General features: G+C 44.8%; 1 protein-coding gene and 1 non-coding gene across 2 annotated transcripts in view; both read right to left on the bottom strand.

Annotated features, from left to right (window-relative positions):
* ttc7a (tetratricopeptide repeat domain 7A) overlaps positions 1–27426 on the bottom strand; it is a 53662-nt gene that overhangs the window by 21078 nt on the left and 5158 nt on the right. The window contains exons 4-19 of the mRNA XM_047603241.1: positions 27188–27356; positions 23472–23602; positions 22517–22641; positions 21932–22010; positions 21094–21263; positions 19000–19063; positions 18723–18860; positions 16926–17009; positions 15998–16102; positions 12364–12481; positions 11480–11537; positions 10834–10906; positions 10561–10721; positions 2650–2766; positions 1680–1792; positions 1097–1231 (exon numbers count right to left, since the gene is read on the bottom strand). Coding sequence (XP_047459197.1) covers positions 1097–1231; positions 1680–1792; positions 2650–2766; positions 10561–10721; positions 10834–10906; positions 11480–11537; positions 12364–12481; positions 15998–16102; positions 16926–17009; positions 18723–18860; positions 19000–19063; positions 21094–21263; positions 21932–22010; positions 22517–22641; positions 23472–23602; positions 27188–27356 — 1840 coding nt within the window. The remainder of the gene's footprint in view (positions 1–1096; positions 1232–1679; positions 1793–2649; positions 2767–10560; positions 10722–10833; positions 10907–11479; positions 11538–12363; positions 12482–15997; positions 16103–16925; positions 17010–18722; positions 18861–18999; positions 19064–21093; positions 21264–21931; positions 22011–22516; positions 22642–23471; positions 23603–27187; positions 27357–27426) is intronic.
* On the bottom strand, positions 6026–6099 carry trnat-agu. The gene has a single exon. It is a non-coding gene; the product is annotated as a tRNA-Thr (tRNA).

Genomic DNA, 27426 nt, shown 5'->3' on the forward strand with positions numbered 1-27426 from the left:
CGTTAACAGGCCCCAGTCGTACAAGTTTCTGATGGGTAAAACCACTAGATGTTCCTATGAATGGATGGAACAAAGTCAGATATACTGTGACCTGGATGACTGCGTTAAAGCGATACCAGGGCAGCATGTACAAACCGAGTGGGAACATTTCATTCTTGAAGCTTTGTTTTTTTTTTAGCATCTGTGGTAATGTGAATCTGCCATTAATTCCTTTACAGGCATTTATGTTTTACCACAGGCTGTTCTTTGACATTTCCGCAGCATTAAGTTGACATTTTGGGATTTTTGGATAATTACTGAACGCCTGGTATCATCAAGCAAGACGGTGAACAAACGGTCGCAACGGCTCCTCCGTTTTAGTAGCTTCCTGTGTTTTTTTGTGCATGTTTGTTTGATTGTTGTATTAGTTTTTATTTTTAGATATGCTAAAGTTCATTTTATTCTCTCTTTTTATTTATCCGATAATTACAATAAAAACATCTTATTTTTTTCATATATCTGGTGCTGACATACATATTCATTCAAGAGCTTTGGTGTCTCTTGAGTTTTAATTTAACACTATCTTCATATCAAAATGTGGCTAAATTCCTGATAAACGAATGGCATCAGTCTAGTTTTAGTCAAACCAAACCTACAGAACTTGGAAGCTTCCATTTGGCTAATGCTAATAGGATTAACACTGGGAAGACATCACAGTCTCGTCATTGTCTTTTTTTTGTTTGCTGACAAACCAGCTGAACCTGCACATCAAACAACATAAACGTTGCTGCACAAGGAAGACGAAAATCCTATATATGGAAATTTGTCAAGCATCTATTTGCACACGCTCAGTGGGCAGCTCAGGAGCTTTGGTGTCTTAGCCAAGGGCACGAAAGGAAAGCTCTGTTAATTCACCCCACCCCTTGCACATTTCCTCCCATCTGTCCAAATGTGATTCCAAACAAGCGACCCTACAGTCCCAGGCCCGCTTCCCAAACTGCTAGCTTCCAGCTGCCCCCCAAAGGCATTTCAAATCTCTTGGAAAATTACCAAGAGATCCCAACCCCAAGACTTTTGAAATGTTGAATGTAATAAGTCGTGTGTGCTGCCGTCATACCGGCCTGCAGCCAGATGCGTTCGAGGGTGGTCCAGATGTAGGTGGGTCCGTGGCGGCGGGTGGAGCTGAGGTCCGACACCTCTGACAGCGCCGCCTCCAGGCGAGACACTGCGACAGACGAGGGGCTTTGTGAACCTAAACCAAGCGAAAGGGACAGGAAACATTAAGGGCTGAGAATTATTGGAACTTTTAGAAAGAACAGCAAGGAGCTCAATGCTGGAGAACTTTATAATAACAGAATTAAAACTGCAAACATTCCTTTAATATCCAGGATATTAAGAAATTTCCTGCGGCTGAATGGCAAGTGTACAGATCCCTGATCCGGCTAGAAACACCGGTGTAGAGGTGAGTCACATCACTGATATTTAAACTGGGTGGCAGACAGGCAAACAGGGTTTTAATCCAGAATAGGTCAAATGCTGGGGGATTTACGGCGACCTGCAAATTCACCTTTCTCACTGGTATTTACCCAACGCCGAAGAGGAAAAAGGAGCGCGTGTTTAATTTGAAATAATCAATTCGGCGTGCTGCATTCTAAATATGCACAGCGGCCTAAGCGGCCTGAAGCAGAAAGGCAGCAGACCAGTGGAGGCGTCCTGGAAGTCGGGCAGGGTGAGGTGGATGGAGGGCTTCCTGGCTCCGGGGCTGACCTCCGCCCTCTCGGCCATCGGTATGCTGCTGCTGTCATCGGTCTCACTGCGACAAACACAAGAGAGGCATGAAACGTGTACACTCAGTGCCAATTAATTAGGTACACCAGTGAAAACTAAAGCATGACACAGCCTCCAAAGTGAAAACACAGCTCAGTTGAGTACCTTCATGAAGCTGAAGGTATCCACCATCGTATTATCCACACTAGCTAAAAGAGGGAGTTTATTAGCGATGGTCATTGCCATCATCAGAGGTGCAACCTCTTAGTCTTAGTGTGTGTCTACAGCGAAAAGACACGCATCCCCACATTATTGTTATTTTTTAAAATGCTTTTTAAATAATTAATCAGAAAAAAGTCAATGATTGGTTCATAATCAGGACATTTTGAAACTTTAATATTTGTATTTTTATCAGAGAAGGTGAAAATGAATTTTTACTTGGATGCAACATCTGTCCCAGGGACTAGCGACTGAAAACTAGACTCTCTGCTAATGCTAACACATGTGTGTTTAATCACTGTTTATTGATATGCTCTGTCCCTGACTAAACAAACATGATAAAGTGATGACAATTTTACAATTGGCAATTAAGTGGAGTATTTTTTTTTTTACATTTTTTTCCCATATTAGCTTAAAAATGTGAATTACCACCCGATGCTAACTGTACCACGATCTGTGTTGGGTTTGTGTGAGTGCAGCTTGTGTCTCCATAAATATTGACTGAAAGTGACTCAGACGCTGGCACTCGTGGCCCTAACTGCACAAGTTTAAAAATAGAAGCAGATCCGTGCTATTCTGGAAAGCAGACAGTTGGAAAAGGGAAACTCTAAACAAATTAAGAATAACAATTAAGGCAATTCAGAGAAATTATTGAAATCATTTGTCTCGTGTGCAGGCGCTCACCTGGAGCGGCTGACGTCGTAGCGGATCTGCCAGCGCTGCAGCATCTCCTCACAGGTCTGCAGGGCTGCAGCCGGGCCCAGCAGGGTCTCCTCAAGCTTCACCTTTGTGAACAGCAAACTGGACCAAGAAACACACACATACACCCATTAATCCACCTTGCTTTGTCAGGTTTTATCACCATTAAATTAAAACCAGTTAAAACAGAATCCACAGTTTTATACCAGTACGAGCAAATGTTGTAGATCTTCAATCTGCATTTGGTGGCTTGATCTTTGGAGGGGATAATACGGCAACAAAGAGAGAAAAGAAAGTGATTTTTCCACCCACATTCAACATCAATGTTTGGCTAAGTGTCAATGTCCCAGTTTACATGCAGCGCAAGAAAATCGAATAACTGTTCTCCTCCTCCACACTAGGTGGCGATACGTGTCTTTTCAGTGGGATAACACCACGTTAATACGGCCCGATTTCCGGTTGATCTACTACGTGGTATAATAAACAAGAGTCGTTCGTGCGGATTACCGGCATTTCAAACAACAAGCAGACGGATAATAGTACATTTTTTAACCTTGTAAGTAATGTTCGCGCTACTTCTGGTAAGATCCGCACTATCCCTCAGACGGCTCCGTTTCTCTTCTTCTTCTGTGATCGGCTTTCTTGGACGTTCTTGGAGCATGCGCACACGCATTATCCGATGAAAACTCCGATTATTATCCAATCGCATTATCTGTGTGTCTCAATCGGACAACGAGAACTCCGATTTTAATCGGAGTAACGTGTTTACATGCACTTAAATTCTCCTGTTATAGTCCGATTAAGGCAATAATATTTTTTTTCACGTGCATGTAAACGCACTGAGTGACTATTGCCGCTGTAGACTGTCAAAGTATGTCCAAAAGGTGTTTAAAAAAAATGCACTTGTAGATTTTCTGTAGAGCTTCTACAAATCCAGTTGCCATTTTATTTAACGAGTTTTGGGTAAACTGACCTGGATGACTGAGAACCTGTCAATGAACCTCTGGATATATACCAATCAGTGTCAAGTTGGTGCTGTTTTTACGTGTTTTTGGTTTGCAAACCGTCCAGATCGGGAGGACTTGCACTGACTAGTTTGTGTCACATAAAACCTGAAGAATTATCTCAGGACTGCTGAGGCATCTGGTTAGCCAGCAATCAGGAAAATTCCTGTGAAACGCAATGACTCAAGAAAAACCAAGGAGAACGTGGTGTATTTCCAGAGGTCCAGACCTGTAAGTACATGGGTCTACATCTGCATCACAAACTGGACTGGTTGGCTAACATAGACTCAGAAAACAAAAAAAGGAGAAGAAGAAGGACACCTCTCGATTAATAACTATTGCACCACCTCTGGGAGATTAAGCAGGAGCCTCCACTCCTGTCGATCTTAATCTTTTCTGTGGATGCAATGTAAAAATGCAGACTTTTCGCCCATTTGATAAGAGCATTTAGTCATTATTTATTTATTTAAAACATGCAATATGATTTTAAGCCACTGCAGTAGTTGGGTAAGTGCCCAGAATCCACAAACATCTCACGGACGCATGCAGACTGATGCACCCGTGGATCGATAGACACGGAGAGAGGGTAAAGATAGTCATCAGCTACAAGCTCTTCTGCAAAAGTGTGTTTGTGTTTGTGTGTGTGCGCGCCTGGTTTGTTGCAGTGTGTTGGAGAGGCTGATGAGTAGAGGCCGTGGAGTGTTTCCGCTCAGCCCTTTTAGTCGAAGGCAACTGGTTAAGTGATGTGGGAGTCTCTGATGTGAGCGAGTGTGTGCGTGTGTAGTAATTGCCAGAAGGGGCTCTCAAAGGATGCGGTCTGTCATGGGCATCAGTCATCCATGAGTGTGAGGAAAGAGGGAGAAAGAGACAGGGAGACGATGGCGTCCTCCGCGTCTGATGCCTGCCTGCCTGCCTGCCTGCCTGCCTGCCTGGCTGTCCAGTGCCTCCCCGCTGCTGAAGGCTCCTCCAATTATTCTGTGCTCTCCTGTCATAGTGTGGGGAGTGGGACGAAGGGAGGGAGGGAGATGGATGAGGTGACAGCGGGGAGGTTGAGGATCGATAACGGAGTGAGACGAGATTGTGTCGGGGGATAAAACTCTCGTTGAAATGCGCCTCGTTACCGACTCGACGGACGATGGAGGTGAGGGGTGGGCTTTGAGTGTGTGTGTGTGTGTGTGTGTGGATGCAAAGAGAAAATGGAGGGATTTTTTTTTTTAAAGAAAAGGAGAAAAGAAAAACAAAGTGCATGTGTGTGGGAGGAAGGGAGTCGGATCTTCTGACGTGCAGATGACAAGTGCTGCCGAGGGATGCTGTGTTAAGGATACGCCTGCCAGTAGGAGTCCACTAGTGCGTGTGTGTGTGTCTGGGCTTCCCATTACCAGTGTGACAAAGTGCTTAGAAGCAATGTGATGGTGTAAACCCATCCAAGTGCTGAAATGTGACAAGGTGTATCTGTGTGGGTGTATAACTTTCTCTGTGTAACTTGGATGTTCGACAAGGGAAAAAAAAAACTCCTTGTTAATGAGAAAATCTCAAATGCTTTAAACTGAAGTAGCTCACAAGTGTGTTTAAAAATATTTATTATTAACTGGAAATATTTTTCTCAAGTGATAACCAATGAAAGCCATCGCTTCCTGTAAATGTGTCGCAATGAAAAACCGCCAGTTTCCAAAATAAAGCGAATGTCTTGGTCGTTTCAATGAAATTTAAATATTTTAGAAAATGGATTTTTATTTTCCAAAGTTTCCTTCAGTCGGCCTGATGAAGAGCCACTGGGGCGAAATGCATCCTTAAACTCTTTGGGGAACCTGACACAAGTAGACGCTCTTCATTTTAAATGGAAACCAAGAAAAGGAGGGAAGTTTCCCTTTCAGCCTCTGGAAGGCTTTCAAATTTGGAGCATGCGTGCACTGAAGTGGCTGCAATAGAATAAGACTAAACTAGACTAGAAAAAAACATGCAGGAAGGAAAAGTTTTAATTAAAAAAACAAACAAACAAACTAAAAAACTCTTCTCTTTGTCGACGAGGACCCAATTGGAAACATCTAACTGTCTGCAGTGTGAATTAATATGTTTAGGTTGTTAACATAAATTAAAAATAGCTGTGGAGAGATTCTTTCTCAAATGTCAACACACCCATTTATGTTCACACACTCAGAGCACTAGGCTGCAACTTGGGTGGTTACCAAGGGAGCAATTTGGGGGTGAGGTGGTTGTTCAAGACACTTGGCTATGGACAGAAAGGGGGATGTGAGCGTGTTCTTTCCAGGCTCCTTCTCTCACCTTTACCCCACAGGCCCCCCATCCACCCCCCAAAAAACATGAGGCAATTATCCAGGTAAACACAACAAGGAGCGAGGCACTGCTGGGATTTGAACCCAGGATCTCCTGTTTACTAGACAGGCACTTTAACCAGCTAAGCCACAGCGCCACATAAAACAGGGACTGTGTTTAAATATATGTCACATTTTTTAATCTCTGACATATAAATATATTCACCCATTTTCTGCACTATTCAACTCGGGGTTGCATCAGCCACTTTATGTATATTGTCGTGCACTATGTCACGTTTCTCTTTTTAGTCTACTTTGTACATACAGGATGTATTTTTATATTTTACATATTTCGTAGGCCTTTGAGGAAGGTCATTTCAATCCTGTGTTGTGCTGCACATGTCAGAAATGACAATAAAGTGGACTTGACTTGCGCTTCCTGCAGAAACATCTCACTGAAAGGTTGACAGAAAAATGCAGCATCGTGCAGTTTAAAGCCTCTGGAAGGCTTCTGCATAGCCAGTGTTAATCCTTATCAACAGTAGCATTAAAGCGGATGATATTCAGTGAGCTTGTTATTGAGAAAATGCTTCCATTTACTCTATTTCTATCTCCGTCTCTCTGTCCTAATATCTCAATCTGTGACCGCAGAGCTCCAGATTACGATGTACATGTATTCTTGTTGTATTTAAATACACTTCAGATTCATACTGGCATGAGTTAAAGATAAAAAAAAATGTAATTAAAATCAACTCATTTCTGAATGAACTTCCTGCAGCAATTTCATATTAAAATCTTGCTAGAAAAAGGTAACATCGTGCTGCTTGAGCCAAGGAAAAGGAAGGAAAAGGAAAACTAACTCAATAAAATAAAGCAACTAAATCCTTCATGTACATTCAAACCAGGCAAACTGAAGTCATCCAAGGAGAGACACCAGATTGTTATTCATTACTCCATCACAGTCATTTTTTTTTTTTTTTTTTTCGTCCTCCAGAGCTCCAGTAAAGGATAGATTTCATCAAGATTACAACACCCCAAACTACACATCTGATTACACAGGCTGTCATTTCCAGCCTCGCGGGAACGGGCAGGATGCGGAGCGCGGTGTCGGAGGACGGATGGCAGAAGAAGAAAGTTCTCGGCGGCGGGCGGCCGGCTAAGAGCTGAGAGCGCCATGGTAAACTCCATGCAAAAATAGCTAATAATGTTCCCTGAGAAAAAAAAAAAAAAAAGTGGCTATACGGTATTACTCATTCTTCACTCCCACAGATCAGAGTGTGCACACTCCACTCACAAACACATACAGGTACGTGCATTCACAAGTGCACAGACTCAAGTATAAATGCACACACACACACACACGACAAAGCAGATTAACACACTAGAGCCTGTGCAGACATGCTTTCTTTTTTACGTAGCGGAGCATACAGTAAGCCGGTAAAGCGTGCATGTGCAGGACTAAGACACGCTCGCGGAGATGCACATGCCCGCACACACACTTACTCCCGCTGCAACATGAATGCAGAATCAAAGGCCGGGATTAATCATTCTCTTTAGTACAAACTACGAGACCACAATCACCCCTCCCTGCCCTCCCTCCCCCCCCCCCCCTCTCTCCCTCTGTTGCCTCAGCTCTCTCAATCTGCACCAGAATCCCATTTCACATTGAAATGCACGCCTGTTTACTGGGTGATTAAAATTTCAAAGAAAGGGGAGAAATGCAGACTGAAAGACAAAAAAAAAAAAAAGTGGGGGAGAGAGGAGAGAAGTGAAAGAGAAGGTGAGAAAGAAAGAAAGAAAGAAAGGCAGAAGCCGGGGGTAGCAGAGGATGTGGGAGAAAAGGAGGAAGGAGAAACTGGGTATGCTACAGCGAGCTGACAGTTTGCTGTGGTGCAGGGAGGCAGCGGCTAACGGGAATCACACACATGCATGCACACACACACACACACACACACACATGCATGAAGTGGGGCACGCAAACATGCATGTGCAAGATTACGATCTCGTGCACACGTTGGCATCACCGCCCCCCTCAACCCCATCCCCGTAACACACAAGTACACACATGCACGCACAGGAATTCTCCCTCCGTCTATCTCTATGTCTTCGTCTCTCTGACTCTGGAGCTTCAGCCTTCAGCCGGTCATCGTGAGACTGTAGATGCTGCAGATCAGTATTAAATGCATACTGGGGGGTGGTGTTAGGGTTAAAACACTGCTGAAGTACCACCAGCGTTATCAAACTTTTTGTGTTTTTCTCTCACTTGGACTAGTCGTCTCTGTTTGCTATATACCACAAAAAGACAAGACACTGAACGCCACAGTGTGTTGTAACCACAGTTAACATCGTCCTCTGTGCGGATGTTTGAATCGTGGTGTTGCTTTCTCTCATGTGTTCTCTTATAAACTTTTGGACCTGGCATTTATGTGGATGTTACTTAGATGTGTAGCAGCCACCTAGACCAGACCAGACACCCCCAGCTGCAGGATGCACTCACACAAGAATGGTTTAGGAACAGCTCAAAAAAAAAAAACCATGAAGAACGGCACAAAGTGTTGATCTGGCCATCAAATTCACTAGATCCCAAACTGATCAAGTATCTGTGGGATGATCCACAGGGGCCCCTCCCTTCAACCCATAGAACCTAAAGACCCCCACTAAAAATATTCTGTTGCTAGACGTCGCAGGACACCTTCAGAAGGTCCATGTCCATTCTCTGATGAGTCACAACTGTTTTGGAGTCAAAGGGAGACCTACACAGCATTAGTCATAATGTTATGCTTGATTGGTGTATGTGTTGACGTCATCATGTTTATGCTGTGTGTGTGTAAATATGCATTAATTAACTGTAGCAAACTAAGAAGAAGGTGACTAAGGAACTCCTGAGGCTCAAAGTTTAAAAGGCCTTTGTTGATAAAGGCTTTTTAAACTTTGGACCTCAACAGTTTTTCTGTTTTTTTCTTCTACACATAAATGAATGTTTGCATAGTGCGGCATGGTTTCAGTCATGCAGTGATGTAATTGTTAACATCCTAAATATTTGTATTTCCACTTAGATAGGCCTTTGTCACAACTGTTTTGGAGACCTACTCAACATCAGGAAAGTGGTCATAATGTTATGGCTGATGGGTACCTCAGTGAGCCGACAAACCCAGGAGCATTAGAAGCTATAATTTCACCGCCGCGCGGAGCTAAAATCTCTGCCCTTCTCCCCTTTCCATTGATCCGCTGGTGCGTTCGAAATGTTTAACTTATGAGCGGAGCCACAGATAAATACACCGCGGCCGTAATTATACAGCTGAAGAACCTCCAGCAGCAGTTCCTGTGAACTCCCTCTCTGACTCAACGTCTCCCCGCCGATCCATAACAACGGTTTGGAAACAACAACCGACGCTGCCTTGCTCTACCCGTATGACCTCATGGTTACCGGGGCGATGGGGATTCCTGGCGCAGGGAGCGACGCGATTGGCTGAGCCTGGAGAAAGAGCTCTTAAATGGGTCAAAGCAGTCAAGTGTTTCTACGGAGGAGCTGCGTGTGTGTGCGTACGCGTGTGTGTGTTTGTGTATCCAAGTGTGCATCTAGATGCAGAGAGAAAACTGATTTCACCTCCCAACTGAACAGAACTGATCAGTAAAGCTTGAGAGACATCCCCTCCATCCATCTCTCAGCTTCTTCTCATGTCTTGTCCTTGTTTTTTTTCGCCGTTGCATCAATTTTCTTGTTTTTTTTTCCCTGCATTTCCTCTTCCTCCTGATGTATAGTGGATGCATCCCCCCCTCCACCTCCACCACCTCCCATCTGTCCGTGTGTCTGTCTGTCTATGTGTGCCGGGGCCGTGGAGGCCAACACTGACCCCAAATGGCTGTGCTGTGAAATGCTTTTACTGGTGTTTGAAATGGAGAGAAAACACACCAGAGGGATGATGCAACACGCTTCCACGTTATTGTTAGTGTGAAATAATTGGCCTTGATGGTCGATGCTGTCTGCGTCTGATACGATGGAGCTTCCACCGCAGCTAATGAGCGCGTTTTTCTTTCTTTTTCTTTTCGTTTTTTTTACAGCTTCTGTCCCCGGATAGCTGCCGAGAATTACGATGTGAGGAGAAAGAAAACAGAAACATATGATTTGGTAAAAAGGCGAAATAGTGGCCAGAAACTGAAGTTATTTTGTTTTAACGTGCTTAGAAAAGCAGGCGGGTTTTTTGGGAGTGCAGGGGCGTCTCCGTCCTGTAAGGGAAAGCGAGCAGTACCGAGGCTCGGGTCAGCGCTGCAGTGTTAAAAGGGTAAGGGTGTTCAAGGGGCATAGGTACCGCAATGCAGGCTTCCACTCTGGCACGTCTAAATAAGGCGTCGTGTGTGTGTCGGTGTGTGTGTGTGTGAGCTTGGCCTCCAACATAGTGGAGCTGAGACACCCTATCCCTACGGGGAGGACTGTGTTAGGACAGGGCCTCACTGCACCACCGGCTGGAGATACTCTTGCAAACGCACACTCTTAAAGAAAAAAGAAAAAAAAAACACACCACGCAAAGTCTTCTAAGCACAAAGATCCCCCGGTCGAACAACATATCCAGCGAGTTTTTTCGTGTTGTGGGTGGGATGGTGCAGCAGGGTTTTTTTACTTGAAGTTGTCGGGGTGCTGGCTCAGAGCCAGGACCAGGGTGTCCAGGGCATGGCGGTGGTGTTTCTGGGCACTCAGCAGCAGGGTCAGCAGGTGGAGCGAGTGCAAGTCATCCCCACGGAGAGATAAAGCCGCCTGCAGGGGCTCCATGGCTGTTGATACCTGCCACATTCACAGACATTTTTCCAGGTAAAACGCACAAGAATTTGCTGATGACGAGACAAAACGAAAAAACAAGCAAAAAAAAAAAAGGGCTTTTGTTTTTGTTTCATACCTGGCGCACGAGGGCCAACTGCAGAGCCAGGTACATGGCGATCTGGGCATCCTGGGGGTCTAATGAATGAGCTCTGTGGAGGAAGCAGAGGTTATAAGGCTAGGAAGAGGAAACTTCTTAATTGAAGCATTCGTCTGAGTTCTGAGACCCTGGATGTTAGTGGAATAAAATGAAAAAGTTGCGCTTGAAGCATTTCTTTACTTTAAAAACAACTTAATAGCAGCACCGGCAGCTCCGTGAGGGTCTACTGTTGGTGAGAGCTAGTGTCAGCATGTCCTACAGCAACAGGTGTAGTTTAGCAGGAGCAGTTTGTTAATTGTGTTACCCTCTAAGTTTGTACTGTTACTGTACATACTGTAGATTCTAATTAACATTGCTAATTGGAGCTAAACACAAAGAACCTTCGTTCTTCGGATGTCTCTCATTGTTGTTTCCTTGAATAGTAGGACTGATCGTTAGCACAGTGGTTTTAATGTTGTAGCGTGTATCTGTAATATCCCTACCAGTGGTTCCCAAACTTTTTGTCTCATGAGAGCTTATAAAGAAGCTACTCTGCTTCTTCTCCCGACAGTGGTTTTAATGTTGTGGCTGATTGGTGATTAGGTCTAACAGATAAGGACAGGGCAACAAAAGAGACGGGACTTACTTTTGTAAAGCTTGTAAAGCTCTTTTGTTGAATTCATTCCGATCTCCTTTCAGAGTAGCTGGAGAGAAGACGAGACCAAGTTTAGTCTAATTTCAGCTTCTTCTTCTTTTTTATTATTTTTTTTACATTTATAACTAATGTTGCATTTAAATTGTGAATAAGAAGACATTGGTTATTCATTTCCCAAAAGGACTCTTATTTATCACACTAACCATAAAATCTGTGTTTTATGGCACCGACTGGTTAAGATGGCAAAAAGGAAACTTTTTTTTAAATTTTAGACCGTATTGTTACATGGAGAAGATCACAGCGAGGGGTCTGTTGGGTCTGGACTGTAAGAAGGATGATGCTAAAGCCGAGCTTAGTGCCGGGTCAATCAAATCGTTGGGAGGGCTGGCAGATGAGTAACATGGTCATGCATGTCAAGTGAGCAGCGTGGAGTTATTTTTACCACATAAAGACTCTGATTGGTTGTGGGACTATCCAATTGCATGCAGTTATTTTTCATCTCTGCGTAATAAAATCTTCTGAAAAGATTTGAATTTGCCTACGTCAGTGTAGCTTGTTTATTTAATCCATATTAAAATTTAGGTGTAGAATTAATGGGAGTTAATTAATGGGGAGTATGTTTTAGATAATCCTTCACCTTGTCGTATTTTCAGCGAGCATACAAATAACTGTGTCCCAGGAGAAAGCTAATTACTTGGTAAAAGCTGGAGAGGGTTTTCTCGGGGTTGATATGAAACAAACCAGACCCAACCCTGAACTCTTCATGGAAAAGTGTTACTCGCTACTTTCGTGACCACGAGGCTTGTCAGAAAACACGAAATACACGCCTCGTAATATTCTCCGTATGCTTGTTGTGCTGGTTCGTGCATCCTTACCATCCGAGGCTTGCAGACTGCAGCTGAGCCCCAGAGCCATGTAAGCCCTGGGCAGAAATCCTCCTGCTTCCTCCCCCATGGACACCACACTCTGGGACAGAGTCTCTGCCTCCTCAAACTGGACACACAAAGCAACACGTGACCAATTAGCCTCTGAAGAGCTATAAGGTGAAGACACCATCTGGTTCCATAAAAGATGCAGTGAGGAGATGAAGCCTTTCTGAAGAGCAGCAACAGCAGCAGCAGGAGCAGCTCTGGACACTTGTGCACGTTTTTTTTCGAGATGCTTGGCGGCTAAGCTGTTCGGCAGCTTGGGAGTACGTTCTCAGTGTGCTCTAATCCCAGACTGATCCATGGTGTTGAGATCAGGGTTGCATGGGGACCATCCCCTGTGGGGCTCCTTGTTCTTCCCGCTGATAGATCTTCACTTCTCTGCATGTGTATTTGGGTCTCTCTGTGTTAGGCCTACGGCAAAATGTCGAGGGAGCACCCCCACCTCTCGACTAATAACAGCTGGGGTAGGCTCTAGCCCCAACCATGACCCTCCAGAAGACAAGACAAAGGGAGATGCCAATGAATTTAAACATCTAAAGGGGCAAGGGTTATTGCATAATACTGATCTTCAGCGGATTGCATCGTCCTCTCATGCACAAAGACTCAGCAAAGCAATGTGTGTGGCCACTGTTGGCCGCGGTGCAGCGGGGGATGGAGCGGAGCGTCCATGTCTGAGTCTGGTGTCAGTCCAGCGCGAGGACGCAGCGAGCTGAAGGACAGCGCAGAGTTTGCTGAAGGACACGTACTCGCTCGCGCACAAACACTCGCCCACTCAGGCGGGAGTGGCCTGAGCTGAGCCGAGCCGAGGAAAAAGTGTGTCACACCGTGTGAGGTATGGCCGGTGCCGGGGAGGGCAGGTGGTTCGGTGGGTGTAGGGGGGGAGAAAGGGGGAGGAAGGGGGAGGGGGGGATGCCTTTGACGGCACGCCAGTGCAACAGCAAGTCCTTCCTTCCCCTTCATCTCCTCCTCCTCCTCCTCCTCCTCTGTTCTCTCTCCTTCTCTGTGTCTCTTCCTCTGAATCCAGGCCTTGCTAGTTCAAAGCCTGCACACAATAGCTCCGTCATTTAAACACGCAGCGCACACATGCACATCTAAGGAGGATTACGGTTTCTCTGGGTTTTTTTTTTTTTTTGTTTTTTTACTCATTCCCTCCTTGAATAGTGTGAAAGGAGAACAAGATGCTGTCGTTCAGTGAAGGTCTGCATTGCTGCTCTTCAGGAATTCAGAAAAGGAGCTCTATCTATCTATCTATCTATCTATCTATCTATCTATCTATCTATCTATCTATCTATCTATAGTTTCATTGGTATACTTTGCATTTTACTATAATAATCAAGTATATACGTGACATTCGTTCCACACAGGATATTTGTATGCAGACTACCAAAAGCCACAGAGTTGAAGTGAATAATGCAAGAGTTTTTACCCTAAAACTAAACCCTTCGTTTATTTTGTTGTCGTTTTTTCAGCAATGGTCTGGTAACAGTAATGTACACCTAAAGGTAAATTTAAGGAGAATGGTGCATATCAATAAAATCAGCAAAGTCTGATCATGCAGTAAATACATCCTAAAAAACACAACTAATGCATGTTTTTAAGAAAGGAAAGGTATTGTGAACAGAAGCTTGGACTTGCTTCCAAACTTTTGGCTTGTAGTTAAATACTGTTGTGCCTTTATAAAAACTCTGAAAAATATGAAGAAGTTCTGATCTGCTCTGTGAGCCAGAAGATCGATATGAAGAGCAAAATAAATAAATAAAAGAAATGTTTCTTGCTAGGTATCGGTCCAGTGGAGCTGATAACAGTGGCCCATTTATGTAATGCCACACTGCTGCACTATGGCCATAGTGTCCCATTGTGATTAAGGCTGTAAGCTCCTTAGTGTCTCCGGCCTGCAATGATCTCCAGCCACTGACAGATGTGCTCTCTCCATGCGCCCCTGTTATCTCCTCTTTTCTAATCTCTGACCCCTTTCTCTTTCTCTCTCTGTCACACTCACCCCCTACCCATTCTCTCTCCACGCTAAATACCATCGCCGACGTGACTTTCTGCCTCCTGCTTGCCCCGATCACGAACAGCAGGAGCATTCAAGCTGGAGTTCAAATCGACGTCTATCTGTCTGAGTGACACCAGAATTAATCCTGACGCAGAAGGGACGCCATAAATTCAAACGTGCACGTCAGCCTTTGCTGCTGCTCTTTTGCCTTCAGAACTGCCTTAATTCTTGGTTTCATACTTTCAACAAGGTGTTGGAAACATTCCTCAGAGATTTTGGTCCATATTGACATGACAGCATCACACAGTTGATACAGATTTGTCGACTGCACATCTGTGATGAGAATCTCCCGTTCCACCACATCCCAAAGGTTCCTCTATCTATTGGATTGAGATCTGGTGACTGTGGAGGCCATTGGAGTACAGTGAACTCAGTGTCATGTTCCAGAAACCAGTTTGAGATGAGCTTTGTGACATGGTGCATTATCCTGCTGGAAGTAGCCGTCAGAAGATGGTCCACTGTAGTCATAAAGGGATGGACATGGTCAGCAACAATACTCAGGTAGACTGTGGCATTTAAACCATGCTCAGTTTGTACTAAGGGGCCAAGAAAATATCCCCCACACCATCACACCACCATCACCAGCCTGAACCGTTGATACAAGGCAGGATGGATCCATGCTTTCATGTTGTTTACACCAAATTCTGACCCTGCCGTCTGAATGTAGCAGCTGAAACTAAGACTCATCAGACCAGGCAACGTTTTTCCAATCTTCTATTGTCCAGTGTTGTTGAGCCTGTGTGAACCGTAGTCTCAGTTTCCTGTTCTTAGCTGACAGGAGTGGCCCCCGGTGTGGTCTTCTGCTGCTGTAGCCCATCTTCTTCAAGGTTGGACGTGTTCCTTGGTTGAAACCAGTGGTTATTCGAGTTACTGTTGCCTTTTCTATCATCTCCAACCAGTCTGCCCATTCTCCTCTGACCTCTCACATCAACAACTGCCAATCACTGGATATTTTCTCTTTTTTGGACCATGGAACACAACAGACACAGAACCATGATACAACAAGCTACAAGGACAATGCTTACAATGCTGATGTGCGACTAGTAATGCCTACCATGCCCTTAGTTAGCTTGCAAACATTTGACAACTAGCCTTAAGTGCACTGTGCAGCTAAGACCGATGGAAACATTATTATTTCTGAATGTGTTTGATTACTTTAGGAACCTGCAGCAATGTCAGAAATGGTAAAATATTTTTTCTCTAAATAGAATAAGCCTTATTTTTACGCGATCATGGTGAATGAGAGTGAACCCCCCCATCCTGCACTGTCTGGCACCAGGATGTTGCTAGCGGGGGGGGGGGGGGCTTTGGGTCCTATGGGTTGAGGGGAGGGGCCTCTTTGGATCATCCCACAGATACTTGATCAGTTTGGGATCTCGTAAATTTATAGGCCAGGTCAACACCTTGTGCTGCTCTTCATATATTTTTGGAAAATGCACCATAAGAAAACACAAAAGAAAGAAAACATACAACATTTATAAAATTATACAATAACCCTATGTATGTTTGTGTGTGTGTATTCACCCAGTGCAGCTGACCAATGCAGACTTTAGCAGCCAACAGGGGTAACGAAGGGTCCTCTGGTCTCATCCTGGCACACTCTTTGAATACAGAAACAGCACCAACCCCCTGGAACACACACACACACACACACACACACACACACACACACACACAAACATGCACACAGACAGAAATGTCAATGACAAATTGAGATTCATGTGCACACAGCAGCCACTTATCATGCGGCCACGGATGACACGGATCGCTTTTAAGTGAGCGTATCAAACACACATCAACTGTCCTTACGCAGACCAAATAGGCCCATTTAGACACACAGCCACTTAATACATGTAGGTCAATCATTAATGGGCCACGTGCGTGCACACACACACACCCACACACACACCCATATATACATGTGTGTGTGGGTGTGTGTGTGTGTGTGTGTGTGTGCCACTGGCCCTAAATAGAAGCGGATCTGACGACACCGAGGCGGCCCCTTCCCCTTCTAGGGAACAGCCTATTTCTAGCGCTGTGCATTGATCTGCAGTGTCATTTTATCCTGCAGGCCAGATCAATTTTTCTGTCACACACACACACACACACACACACAGAATAAAAAAGAGAAGGGAGCAATGAAACTGTGATCCTCCCGCTTGAAGAATGTCCGTGCAAACTTTTTAGAACATTTGGGGTCGTCACGTAGCTGCATCACACAGATGCACGGTCCAGATACACTAAAAAAAAAAACTAAAAATTCAATGCACCTGCCACTCGGAGGAGGCCGAGAGCATTTGGCTGCCATATTTTTTTCACGCGTGGACGTGAGGGTGCAATCGAGAGGGTTGCAGGACAGAGGCAGAAGGTGGATGTCTCCCCTGGGCGTGGCTCGGCTCGGAGCTCGCGGGGGTCCGACACCGGCGATATATAAAAGGAGAAATGAGCTCACCTTCCCGGCCGCCATGAGTGACAGGCCCAGCTGGTGCCAGAGGTGGAACTCGTTGAACGAAAACTTCATGGCTCGCTCCAGACACTGCGGGGAGACACGCAGACACACAAGATATGTTCAAGTTATGCAACCGTGCACAAGCAGGAGGTGGAGGTCTGGGCTGGGCGACGTTAAAATTTCTTCACAGAGTCGCTTCCCTCTACAACCACTTTAGTTGACACATTTTTTTTCTACCCTGAACTTGTCAGTCACCGACTCGGCGTTGAACACTGCTCGGTCGGATGTTGTCAGTCACACAGGAGTGAGCGAAACCAGCCTGGTATTGTGATTAAATAATATGCACTCATTAGAAAAGGCCGCTGACCCTGTAACATGCACACGGAGGTGTCGTGGAACCGCACACAATAGCAGCCTCAGTGGGATATAATTAAATGAGAGTGTTTGGACTGTGTAGTTAATTGCTACCCTGAACGGGCTCTACTTTTTCTTAAAAGTGCAAATGAGCTGAAGTGTCGGTGTATTTTGGTTTTCGCGTGTGCAGTCAGGTCTTTGCGAAGCTGCAGCTATGTTTGTGGCTACGTAGCGTAGCAGCCCTGACCCCTGTTAACCCTGTTAAACGAGGCCTCAAACCATTACAAATCCCTATGTGGCCCTCCTTTAGAGGAGTTAGCGCGAAGAATGCATCGGCCCATCCTCTGCATTTAAAGCTGCACGAGTTCATATTTTCCCTTTATTCCGATGAGGGGACGCGAACCTCTTGCTCCACTTTCCCAAAGCTGCATCGCTGACTCCACGGCTCCCCGACCATCTATCGATCCAGTGCTAATGCTGAAGCTAAACTGGGGCTTCAGCAGCCTGAGGTAGGAAACATTTCTCTTATTGCCATCGTTAGATTTGCAGGTCAACAGGGAAACATTTCGCACAAAGTGTAGAAGCTTCGAATAAACAAAAATGGACATATTTGTGCAACAAAAGCTAATATATGAAGGAATAATTAAATATGAATAATCAATGAGCATATGAATAAGCTTTTATTATTATTATTCAGTGGTGTTGCTACGTTTACTTGCCTCCTAAAACTGCATCAGCTGATCTCACTCTGTAAATTCTGATATCTCCCTGAATATCACCCGTGCACTGATGGGAAAGTATTTTTAAAACCCAGCTTTAAAGCAAGGTGGTATAAAATAAAAATTTGATAACAGGCCCCTCGTGGATTTATCAATGCCACGCTATGTACGTGATCAGTCAATGTGAATCTCATTCGTGACATCGAAGATGGATCGTGCCGACCCGTCTGACATCTAATTTCAAACGAATGGTCCATATATCAGCGAACTGACCCCCTGGATGTAGGTGGAACTAAATCAGTCTGCACGAGTGTGTGTGTGTGTGTGTGTGTGTGTGTGTGTGTGTGTGGTCCTCCGTACGAGATGACTGATGCCATCTATGAATCAGTGGGACGGGTGGGCAAACCTAATACCAGAAACCCTGCGCCTCCCCCAAATTTCACACATCTGGGTCGAGGTCATGTCGGGGGAGAAGCAGAATTTTCGGAGTGAGAAGAGGAGGAAGAAAGAAGCGGAGAAATACGGATGAGGGAGGTGGGGGGAGGGGGTGGGGGGATGAGGAAGACACATAATCCCCCCACTCTCAAAGTGATAAGGACGTTCATTAAAAAGTTTGGGCAAAGGCAAAGCTCTCGCTAACGGGTCTCATCTCTCCTCCCTCTCCCTCTCTCTCTCTCTGCAGACCTCCAGTGTAGAATATGTGTGTCAGAAGATGTGTGCCGCACACCTCGGACAACATGGCGTACTGCCCCCTCCTGGCCATGCCGATGGTGAGCAGGTCGTAGACGGAGGTGGCGTCCTGCAGGCTGGCCTGGCGAGCCTCGGCCTGGTCCGGCAGGCGGCTGATCACGGCGTCGCCGCTGGCCTGGACGCACAGAGGAGGGACATGAAGACGAAAGAACAAGTGAGGAAAAATGTAACAGAGGGGGGAGGAGGAAAGAGGCGTTCCTTCCTTCGAAGAAAAGAAAGGATGAGGCGTGTATGTGTGCGCGTTTGTCCCTCACCATGGATTCTGTGATGAGCAGCAGCAACACGGCCTCCTCCACCACGTCCTGAGGACAGAAGCAACTGCCAGGACACAGAAAAACAGGAAGTAGAACCGAGAGCAGGAAGTTTATCCCTCACACACACACACACACACACACACACACACACACACACACACAGAGCCCACAGGTAGACTGCCAAGAGTGTCCAGTTTCTACCTCACCTGTGGAGCTGTAACACAACACGGACCACCCTGGATATATCCCTACCCGGCACTGTCTCGCATATCACACACAGCGTCTCCTTCATTTCTTCCGATGAACTCCCCCATTCATCACTTTCTTTCCCCGTGTCCTATTACAGCGTTTTTTTTCGCTCACACGCATTAGTCAGAAAATTCATTTTTGTGGAAGTTACAGTTTGTTACCTCTACGTGTTTATGTACAAGTTGTTAAACTTGTATCATTTCCCCTGACGTGGCAAATAATCTTTTTTTTTTATTTATTTTTTTTTCCCTACACTGCTCTTGGTCAGCATCACAGTTTATTGACCAATAAATAGTGATAACACACTAAGAGACCTATTTTTTTCTGAAACTGAAGCAATCTTCTTGTTTCACCTGCATGTCACAGAGCTGAATGTGCAAATATTTTTCCACACAGCCGCTCTTCTATATACTTCTCCGTAACTGCACCTTTGTTGCAAAAACCTGACTTAGTTGATGTTGACCTCAGCTTTAAAAATCACATACTTGCTCTGTAACAATAAACTTCATCTAGACCCAGTATTGAGCAGACATTTGCACCGATCAGCCATAACATTATGACCTAATATTGTGCAGGTCTCCCTTGTGCATGAAGGAATATGCTGTTGTTCTGTATCTGAACAGTTCAGATTTGCTCCATGTACCATTAGCTTAAGTCCTGCATACATGCTAATGGTTCAATAATCATCATCCAGGCCAGGCACACTGATCAGGCATAACATTATGACCGCCTAATATTATGTAGGTCTCCAAAACAGTACTGTGGCCTCTGATGTAGTTAGTGGGGGCCTCTGTGGTCCTCTGTCGATCATCCTGCAGCCAGGTGAACACCTTGTGCTCTTCTTCATGTTTTTTTTTCGCTACATGTCTAAGTAACATCCACACGAATGAATGCCAGGTCCAAACGTTTCCCGGCAGAACCCTGAATTGTAACAAGATGGTCGTTATTCGTTATTCACTTCTCCTGTCAGTGGTCATAATGTTGTGGCTGGTCGGTGCAGGCTAAAGCTTGGATATGATGACCTCTAGTGGCCTTTTTGTGGAGCCTGCGTGACAGAACTAAGCCACTGCTCTTTAAAGACACATCCTCGGGGCCAAGAGGCCAAGTGGTTTTGTTCCAAACAAAACTCCTCTTTAAACTTTAAGCAGGTGAACTAATAACAAGTCTCGTGAACTCTAAGCACGCGTCTCCTCTGCTTACACTTTATTAAAGCTCACGTCAGTTTTACTAGTGTGGCTCAATGTTACATATTTGGCTCAAGGGTCTTTACAATTTATAGCCAAAGACTCTCTTGTTTTGCTCAGGAAAAGCTCCACCCTTGAAACGATCGTGGGAAAAAATGGTAGGAAGTCCAAGGATGAACAACAAAGGAGGGATCCCACTTATTTTATAGAATAAACAGGTATATACACCAATCAGCCACAACATTATGACCACTGACAGGAGAAGTAAATAACATTTACATTCATGCTGTGACAATTCAATGTCCGACTGGGAAACCTTTGGGCCTGTAGCACCTAGACCAGACCAGACACCCCCACCCCATAGCAATGACACTCCTTAATGGCAGCAGGATGCAGCCTAACACAGATGCAAAAAATGGTTTAGGAACAATGTGTTACCAGACACCACAGGACACCATCAGACGTCCATTCTCTGATGAGTTACAACTGTTTTGGAGGCCTACACAATATTAGGAAGGCGGTCATAATGTTATGCCTGATCCGTGTTTAAAGGGCTGCGGAATAACATAACATAAGTGTTGCAGGAGTCACTTTTTCACTTGTTTGGTGTGATTTAACAGAGTAACTAGAGACTGAAACACAAAAAAAACGCTCTACGAACCATTCGCTGCTGTAACGCTGTGGCGGTTTCACGGTGGGGTAGATGGCGTCTTTGGAGGCGGCGGCTCCCTCTCTGTGAAGCCACGCTGAGGGCGGGGGGCCCAGCGGGGGCCAGTAGCTGTCTTCACTCACAGAGCTCAGCAACACCTCGGCCAGCTTCCTCGCGGCGGACTAGAATCCAAACACAATCATCGTTACATGTTCCACCGCTAACCTGCTGGTTCAGATGGAGCTAAAACCTCAGTGTTTTTATTTTAACCTCCTGAGACCTGAGATTTTATTTGGTGTGCATTTTCAGTTTCTCCAATTCATTAAGAACTATAAAAACTTAGCATCATCTCTGAAAAAAAATCCAGTCCTCGTGTGTGGATACAGGGATTATTACACTCAATATTACCATAAAGTCAACAATATTTAACAAAATATGAAAAATGTTAATTCTCATGTCTGAACGCTGCTGTGCAAAAGCACAAATGCAAATAATGAAGTCCCAACATCCTTAATCGGGTACTTGCTAATTAGCAAAGTTATAGCTTCTTACTATTGATAGAAATTGTGTCATATTAAACTAGAAAAGTTTCAGTTGTAACATTTGATGAGGTTTTGTATGAATCCGTTGAAATGTCTGCAATCATGGGTTTACACCAACTAGTGTCTAGTTATGAGGATTTAAAGTTTAAATGAAGCAGAATAAGCTGCAACAACCCTAAACCCTAACGTCCCCATATGAGGATGTGGGTTCTCAGGAGGTTAATTTTAGCCAAGAGGTTTTACACTACATTTTGGCGACTGTACAGTGACGGTGTGTTGGTAAGTAAGCAGGAAATGTGTGTGCTCACCTTCCTGAAGTTCTGAGACCCTCGTGACTCCACCACCCTGAGCACTCTGCGCAACTGGTGGGCGCCCTGTGCAAGATGACTGAGACGCAAACACACACAAAGCAAAAGACACACACAGAGAAAGACAGGGTAGATGTAACATTAAATAAAAATAAAGAAGCAGAAGAAGAAGCAACTGGGGCGTAATACTGTTCACTGTGGTAGCGTGGAACGATGAGAGGCAGCGCATCGACTGTAAGCAAAGCATTTGCATATTTGGAACATGATTTATTATTTTGATGGCATAAGCAAAAAGGGAACATCGGAGCTTTACAACATTAGGGGAAGAATTTATAGCACAGACAGAATGAGTGTGTGACAGCTCAGCAACTTTTATTTTATATCTCAGAGCAACACTGACACCATCTGGTCACAAACTAAAATGCATCCAGAAACCTGGCAATGAACGAATCAGCAAAGACTGCAGCTTACAAACCATTATGATCATTGTTTGTTGTCTGACATTAGCTTTAAAATGTCTGTTCAAGATGATATTAAAAGAGTGTATATGTATGTTTTTGCATATGAATAGTTGGTTAGACTCACCCTCTTTGCAGAAGACAGATGTAAGCGCTCTGTAAGGCGGCCTGCAGGAAGTAGCCCAGGTCGATGTCAACGGTTGAAGGGAGGAGGCTAGTTTTAGTTGTTTTGACGTGAGGCGTAGTTACAGTCTGAAAATACAAAGTTTAAAAGTGTAAATCTTTTGACCCTGGGTCTAGTTCGCAGTCAACAGTTCAGACGTTTCGCCAATCAGCCACAACATTATGACCACTGACAGGAGAAGTAAATAACTTTGATCATCTTGTAACAATTCTGTGTTTTCCTGGAAAATTTCTGGACCTGGCATTTTTCACGTGGATGTTACTTAGACATGCAGCACCCACCTAGACCAGAACAAGGCACCCCCCCACCCCATAGTGATGACCCCCTGCAGGATACAGCCTGACACGGACACACGCAAAAAAACGGTTTAGCAACAACTCAAAAAAAAACATGAAGAACAGGACAAGGTGCTGACCTGACCTCTAAGTTCACTAGATCCCAAACTGATCAAGTATCTGTGGGATGATCCACAGAGGCCCCTCCCTTCAATCTATAGGCCCCCACTAACAACACTGTGTTACCAGACACCACAGTACACCCTCAGAAGGCCCATGTCCATTCTCTGGTGAGTCACAACTGATTTGGAGACCTACACTATCTTAGGAAGGTGGTCATAATGTTATGCCTGATCAGAGTGCCTGACCTGGATGATGCCTGGATGATAATTATTGATCCATTAGCATGTATTTAGGACCTAAGCTAATGCTAGCTGGAGCAAATCATAACTATTTCTACATATTTCTGAATACTTCAAACAAAATGAACAGAGAATAAAAAAAAAACAGACACAGAGACAGGAGACTGACTAAAGAGAAGACAACGTCCTGATCAAAGTGTCTGGTTCTTTTTTTTTTATGCACACACAGCGCGTTCACACTCTACAGGTACGGGCGTCCACCTTATCGAGCTCCTGCAGGTAGGACAGAGCCGCGTCACAGGCCCTGAGGAAGCAGGACAGACTCTCCTCCTCTCTCTCCGAAAGACGAACCCGAGACACCGACGACACCGTCTGGTGGTCCAGAGACAGACCTGAAACACGAGAGGAGGCCAGTGGGCGTGAATGTCACCACCAACAACACCAACACCTGCTTTCACCGACGGGGAAAAGGTCGAGATGAAGCGTAAGTCACAGGAATTAATAGATACAATAACATCTAACAAAGAAGATGGAAGGAAAAGCAGGATGGAAGTGAACAATGGACAGTGATAAAAGAAACATCTGAGGTGCATTATGGGAAATTAGAGGATGCAGCAGCATAAGTGGTTGCCTCATACTGTGGGCTAAAGTTGGAGATGTCTCTGCTTCTTCTTTTAGTAAGAACTTGCGCAATGTTGAGATAATACAAGATGCAGACGTGATTGTTGGATCATAATTTATAGCAGTTTTCTATCTCTAGCCATTATGATACATCACCATATTCATCCCCTGTTTCGGCTGATCGTGTATAAGGTGCATGGTGGTGTGGTTTGATGCATGAATACAGATGTAGTGGGTGTGAACGTTGGTCGTCCAGATGCTCCGTTCGATGTCTGCTGGTTTACTTGCTGGAACAAATAATCGGGAGGGAGCGGGGGCAGGAACTTCTCTAGACCGCAGGAGGTCTGCGGCGACGGCAGCCTCAGGCCAGACGCCAGGCCAAATCAAATAAGCAGACAGCTGCCAACTACCAAGACATCATCATACAAACATTCACATCTGACTCCATTCCCACAGCAACATGCGATACGTTACGGGGAGAAAGCATGGGAAGGATCTGACCTGCGTTCGCGAGTCAGAAAAAACGTCCCGACTGTGAATATCATCCAGTAGGGGGGGGCACACAAAAACAATCGCAGCAAATCAAAAAGTGACAGTTATTGAAACAGAGTTTGTCTCACGTCTCATGAGCATGAGGTAATTTCCAATTATCAGGAAACAGGGAGTGTAACAACATAATGATGATGACCGCGAGGAGAGAAACCAGATTATCTGAAGCTCTCTGAGTGTAATGCTCCGTTAATTTGATCTTTGACCTTCTTTGACAACAATGCAGCGTTTCCACTGCGTCACAGCAGAACCTGAATGTATCTCCCTGGAAAAAAAATAAAAAATTTAAAAAAACAGTTCGAAGTGAACCCAAAATAGTCGGCGATAACAAGATGGCATTTCTGGAACTGAGACGGCGTCTGGGAGGTGTGACTAACTCTGCAAGTGACTCACGATCATCTGATCTTTAAAGAGGCCGTACGAAGAAGAAATCTGTCAAGAAACGGGGCAGAGGGGGCAAGTTTGCTCCCTGAAGGACTTCGTGTTGTTTCAGTCTGTCTTATCGTAGTGAGAAAACACAGAGGTTTATCTTTCACGGGCGCAACAACGCAGGCAACACATTTCTGTGACATCTGTGTCAAGATGAGGCTGAGAACGAGGTCGCTGACTTACCTACTAACCCCAGCTGCCCAGTTAAGCAGATATTTCCCTATTTTGGCAAAAAAGAAATCCCTTCTCTCCCCTTTACATTTCAGAAACCCCTACAAGGTGCTTGTGATTCTGGGACTGTAATAACTCCCGGGAAATGGTTTAAGAATGTGCGCAGGGAGCAGTTCAGTCTTGTCTGCGGTGTTTTTCCTGCCAGTGCTCGGTGCTGCCTACGCTTGCTGAAGATCCAGGCTAACGGGAAGGAGATGTACACCGATCAGGCATAACATTATGACCACCTTCCTAATAGTGTGTAGGAAGGTGTGTCTAAGTGACGTCCATATGAATGAATGCCAGGTCCAAAAGTTTCCCAGCAGAACGATGAATCATCACAAGATTACAAGTTATTTGCTTCTCCTGTCAGTGGTTTTAATGTTGTGGCTGATCGGTGAAGTCCACAAAGTGTGAAATCCCAGGTTTGTCAACCCTGTCATAAAAAGCTTTGTTACACGACGGTATAAATCTTGTTTGCTAATTGCGTGTGTGACATTAAATGATTGGAGTCTCACATCTAATCGTCAGTTTTGATGTTTTCAGTGTGAATCAGCTGATACCAGCTTGGCAGCAAATGATAATAAATATCTGAGGTCTGTTACAGCACCAGTGATTAAGAGGAAGTCATGTTCCTACACGTGTGTAATGCATTTCTGGAGGTTTGTCTGAGGTTGATTCATAAGGGCTCGCTCAAATGCTAATGCTGCAGACGCTAAACGCGGCCAAACGTTACATTGCATGAGGAAGAGAGGGCTTGTCTGTTGAGTTCAAATATGAACAGCTTCCTTCACCACTGCTTGGACACGTAGCCTGAAAGCAGAACCCTCACAAGTATTTCGTGGTACATAGTCGGTCTGGAACCGTTCCGTCGGGAGCTAATTATTCTTTGCGTGAGCTTTGATGTGTTGACCTTCACTGCATGTCGAGATGGACATTTTGTCGCTTCATATCGCGTCTTTTTTTCATGTTTCATATGAAAAAGACTAAAAAAAAAAAAGCTGTTGCTAGTAGTGTGAACGTGTGAACATACGCTTACAGTCAGGGCCGGGCGCGATGACCAAAACTGTTTATCGTGGTGTTTTTTCAAAATTCTGATGGTATCGTGGTTTATTACAGTATTTTTTTCATGCATAATCACATGTTCACAACATTTCCTGTTGGCTGAGAGAGGAATTAATGCAGCACATTAACTGAGGATGGATGATGTGAGATGATGAGTAAATACTGTAGAATATTTAAGAATAATAGTTTGCGTGGCCCCGTGTGAGCACTGCCTGCTGATGTGGAAATCTGGGGACATTTACAGCTCGGAGGTCAAAAAAAAAAAAAAAAGTTAACTGTTATCAAGATGAAATGAAGAAACAGGCATAGTTACAGTTTCATTTACTTTGAAACTGTCTCGCAGTGCAACTTTCCTAACGCTGTGTAATCAAATGCAGCAGTATGCTGATATATTAAAAATTTATATCATAACGGAAAAAAAACACCACCCTGTTCTACTTACAGAGTTATCAGACTTTGCTGATTAATTATCTAAGAGCAAAACAATGGCAAATGTTAGTGTGTCAGCGAGCGGAATGTATGCTAACACATGGGGCTGCTAGGTAACATCCTAAATAGAGCACAGTGGGTTTGTAGTGGCCTGGATGTTAGCCCAACTTCGCCACCAACAAAATGTTCCTGCTAAAAATTGGTCCGGAGTGGGGGAACTGATTACGGTATTTGGAAACACGTGCAGGTAAAGTGGCCACGGTTAAATGTGCTGGAGTGCAGGTGTGGGCTTTGTGTGTCTCACTGATCTTTCGCTGTCCACCAAAGTTAAAAAAAAAAAAAGCTAAAAGCTACAGGGGCAACTCAGAGTATGCACTGAAAAGACTTCACCACAGTAGCTGCTGAGAACTAGGAACATGAGAATATTTCTAACAGAGTCCAGTGGGACAAGAAAAAACAAGCTGGCAAACAAACAGGGCAGAAAGATTATCTGAAAAGCATGTTTTTGAAGTATAATTGCAGACGACCAAAAAAAAACAGCAGCAATCCCTTATGGCACAGGAGGAATGTGCTTTACAACTGTAGAAGTTCAGGGTACTATGTCACGGATTAAGGTTAAATATTGTTGCTCCTGAATGAAACGTGAACTGTTAACGACAAAGCACGGCAGGTACCTTTAATGACGAACGCCTCAGCCAGCAAGCGGAAGTGGTAGGTCGGCTGGTCGTCCTGCGTCAGCTCCTCCAGTCCCACCCTGGCGCACATTCCCTGGGCGTCCCTGTAGCGACCCTGCACGTAGTGCACCTTGGCCATCAGCAGCAGAGCCTCGTTCAGGTACCTATGCTGCAGGACAAAGAAAACGTTTTATCGGGGGGGGGGGTCACTCATTTGGTTTGGAAGGAGTCTACCGGGC

Source organism: Mugil cephalus, chromosome 13 (genome assembly GCF_022458985.1).
Source record: "Mugil cephalus isolate CIBA_MC_2020 chromosome 13, CIBA_Mcephalus_1.1, whole genome shotgun sequence".
NCBI classification, from domain to species: domain Eukaryota; kingdom Metazoa; phylum Chordata; class Actinopteri; order Mugiliformes; family Mugilidae; genus Mugil; species Mugil cephalus.